General features: G+C 31.8%; 1 protein-coding gene across 1 annotated transcript in view; it reads left to right on the top strand.

Annotated features, from left to right (window-relative positions):
* The window catches only part of LOC131931031 (neurogenic locus notch homolog protein 1-like), an 8,563-nt gene extending 7,354 nt beyond the window's left edge, over positions 1 to 1,209 (top strand). Inside the window, exons 7-9 of the mRNA XM_059287717.1 lie at positions 1 to 152; positions 465 to 593; positions 908 to 1,209. The exon at positions 1 to 152 is cut by the window's left edge and continues 112 nt beyond it. Coding sequence (XP_059143700.1) covers positions 1 to 152; positions 465 to 593; positions 908 to 1,209 — 583 coding nt within the window. The remainder of the gene's footprint in view (positions 153 to 464; positions 594 to 907) is intronic.
* Positions 1,210 to 3,911: the final 2,702 nt, after the last annotated feature.

Raw genomic sequence — 3,911 nt, 5'->3', positions numbered from 1 at the left:
CTGGACATCTGCAGACTGTTCTGTGGACATCAACGAATGCGATGACCCAAACACGTGCAGTGACCTGTACTCTGTTTGTGTCAACACACCTGGCAGCTACAGGTGTGACTGTAAACCTGGGCTAACTCTAAATAGCACTGGACAATGTTTGGGTATGTCTTTATAATGTTTATTTTTATTTGATTTCAATTGAGACGTTACAAGTGACGGTCTAATTGCTTCATACATCTCTTTGCTTAATTTAATACACTTAGGTTTTAATCGAACACCATGAACACATCACTGAGAAACGTTTAAAAAAACATGTTTTATTTTGCAATACGTTATCAACTTTTTTTAAAAATCCCCGCAAATTACAAAGTGACAATACAGAAACTACGAAAACAACTTAATTTTTACAATCCCGTTAAATTTATTAAATCCCAATATTTGTGTACATATTTTTAATCCGCCTGAATAAATAGACACCAAAGAATGTACACAGACGAATTGTTCACATGCTTGTGGCGTCACATCAACCAGCCCCAGAGCAGAAGTCTGTTATTGTCCTAAAGGCATGATGCTGAATCCTACAGATACCTTTACTTGTGTTGGTGAGTTGCATAAAAGTTTTATACTAAAACATACCTTTCTATTATCTAAAAATGTCTCGATATCGACATAATTACGAAATTGTTATAATTTTCGAATGATGCTTACTACTTTTTTTTTAAAATATTCAAATATAATTTTTGTAAATTATTGGTAAACTGTGTTGGCAACAAACAACACAATTTACCTGCAAAATCACAACCACATGTTTGTATGACAAATAGAAATTTTTATGAGTTTATTAATTATGTATAGGTTAGTTTCGATTCTATGTACATAGTTTAAATTATAAAAATACCTACCCCTCATTACCCAGAATGTAACGACTGGACATATGGGGAAAACTGTGATTTTTCATGCAAGTGTCTTCAGTCCAAAACACGATCATGTGACAAGACCAATGGCTTGTGTACCTGCTATTCTAACTGGACGTCCACCTTGTGTGATCAAGATGTAAATGAATGCAGTTTGGGGGCTCCTCCTTGCACGTCTGTAAATAATGTAGTTTGTAGTAACTCTCACGGGTCTTTTGAATGTCGCTGTATGGCCGGCCATGACAGAGTTAACCAGACAACATGCGAAGGTATGGAATATTTCTTGTTGACACATAGAGCATAGTACATACACACTTTTGCATATAATTATGCACACACCAATTTACAAATATATTTTTATATTTTAAAGTTTGATTTTTAAAAATTTTAAATGCAGCATTTCGTTTTCAACGTCTACTAATCATTTTCTTTTGGGACGGGAAAACACTATTTATTATTTATGCCTAAAATATCTAAATACAAGAAACCATGGCTTATATTTAAAAATACGAAACTGATTTAAAAAAAAATATTTGATCTATAGCTTGTGGAAAAGTCCTCACTCAGTCATCAGGAAAAATTGAAACAAGTTTGTATTCAGCAATTAATCAACCACATCTATCCCCTTTGTGCTGGTGGACGATTAGAGCCAAACAAGGAAATGTAGTTTCACTGGCGTAAGTATAGATGTGTCGTTGATAATGGATGGTTACATTTTTAAAATAACATAGTTATATTTCAAACTAAATTTACATATACAAATATATATATATATATATATATATATATATATATATATATATATATATATATATATATATATATGTATATATATATATAATTTGCGAGTGAACTGCTGTTCTTTTTTTCAGATTCAATAGTTTAGGTCTTTTCTACAGTTCTAATAATAAACCAGGTTACGTAGAAATTTATGATGGTGGACAAAACACGTCAAATTTAATTATTACCTTCTACGGTCAGATCAACTATAATGAATACCCACAAGGCATCGTTAGATCATCTGGAAATGAGCTCCTCATAATTACGTATCCAACGCCAATTGGAAATCAATACTACAGTGAAGAAACCGGAATAAGTGTGAATTATTGGACACATGGTATGGATGTAGACACTAGATTTTATACAGAAAGGAAAATTGCCTATAAACTAAAGATATCTATTACATATATAATTATGTAATATATATATATATATATATATATATATATATATATATATATATATATATATATATATTAATTAATTAATTACATATATATATATATATTTTATACTACAAACTCACACACACCCATATATATATATATATATATATATATATATATGTATGTATTTAATTATTTATTTGTTTATTTATTTATGTATTTATGTATTTATTTATTTATATATAACTACTCACAAGGTGATTTAGGACTTCAAAAAAGAAAATATATCTTTTTTTCTTTCTTCTTCTTTGTTCTAAAGTTTAGTGTTGGAAGAGATCCCCCTCCAACACAATAAAGTATTCGTGACAACTGGTTATGCGCCCTTGAGTCCGATTTCTGCCTGCTTTTTCTTCTGGATTTGCTTCCATACGTTTGTCTAACCAAGAACTACAAGCAGCAGTTGTTTGATTTTGGAATTGTCTCTTCTAGAAGAGTGGCTGCCCCCAGCTAACGAGCCTCATCTGCCCGAGGGTTCGAACTCGAGACTTTTCGGTTTAGCAACCATGAGCTTTTCCGACTCGACCACCCCGACCCTTCTTTACTTTCTCGTATATACGAAGTATAGAGAAAGTATTGTAATCGTGTACACAAATAACATGAAATTTTGATAGTTTTCACCGTTTTACTCCTCAGTCCTTCATCACATCCGGAGTATAGAGGACTTACTTTAATCAGGCAAAAATTATAAATACAAATATATAAACATTTTGGCGTTTTATGCGTTATCGAGTCGTAAAAACTGGATTTTGCAATTCTGTCGGTTTTCTGTGTGTGTGTTTGTCTGTGTGTAAACATGATTACTTGAGCACCGTTACAGCTAGGTTGATGAAATTTCATTTATAAGTATTTTATCAAAATCGTAGATCCGTATCAACTTTTGAGCGATTTCCTATAACCGAAAAAGGTACTTTTTCTACTTTGAATTTTACAAAAGCCTATAACTTGAGTACTATTTCAGATGGATAAATGAAATTTCACATGTAAGTAAAAAATCTAATTCTCTACCTTCTCTCCAATTTTGAGTAATTTCCGTTTATTGGAAATACTAATTTTCGCTATTTCCGATTTCTCAAAAAACGAATGTAAATTAAAACTAATAATATTCCGCACTATTATCCACGTTTTATTTGGCGTTCTCAGGTGTGCTATTATTTTTTCTACGAGATTTTATTCTATTTTAAAAAGTTTAAGTATTTAAAATGGATTAAAATTCATGTCTATATCCCGAGTTTTCATCCCTTGTTTTTTTTATAAAAGAATATTCGAGAAAGTTAGGGGAGATCGCTCCCGATTTATTTCAAAATCTGATACTTTTTTACATAATTTCTTTCTACAAATAAACCTAAACTGCGATTTTAAATAATGGACATGGTTCATACAATCAAATTGCATTATTCAATATAGAATGTTCCAATTTTACCTACGACGCCAACTGTACAACACCATGTACCTGTATCCAGGACAACACCAAGTATTGTAACAGCACCACTGGTCAGTGTGTTTGTAAGGAAGGATGGACATCACAGAACTGTTCTGTGGACATTGATGAGTGCTATGAAAACCCTTTGGCCTGTCCAGACTACTCAGATTGTCAAAACATAAACGGAAGTTTTAACTGCACGTGTAAGCCTGGACTGGTCATGGACACAAGCAGTCAATGTGTTGGTGAGTACATCATTATGTATTATTTCAATATTTGCAGACAATCGATTCCAAAAATAATTTAACTTGTTTTTAAATCGTTTCAACATAATAATATATTCTAACCATAGCTGACATC

This window comes from Physella acuta, unplaced genomic scaffold (assembly GCF_028476545.2).
Source record: "Physella acuta isolate Inbredline_101_S28 unplaced genomic scaffold, ASM2847654v3 ptg000102l, whole genome shotgun sequence".
In the NCBI taxonomy this organism is placed as follows: Eukaryota; Metazoa; Mollusca; class Gastropoda; family Physidae; genus Physella; species Physella acuta.
This window is presented reverse-complemented; position numbering and strand designations above follow the sequence as displayed.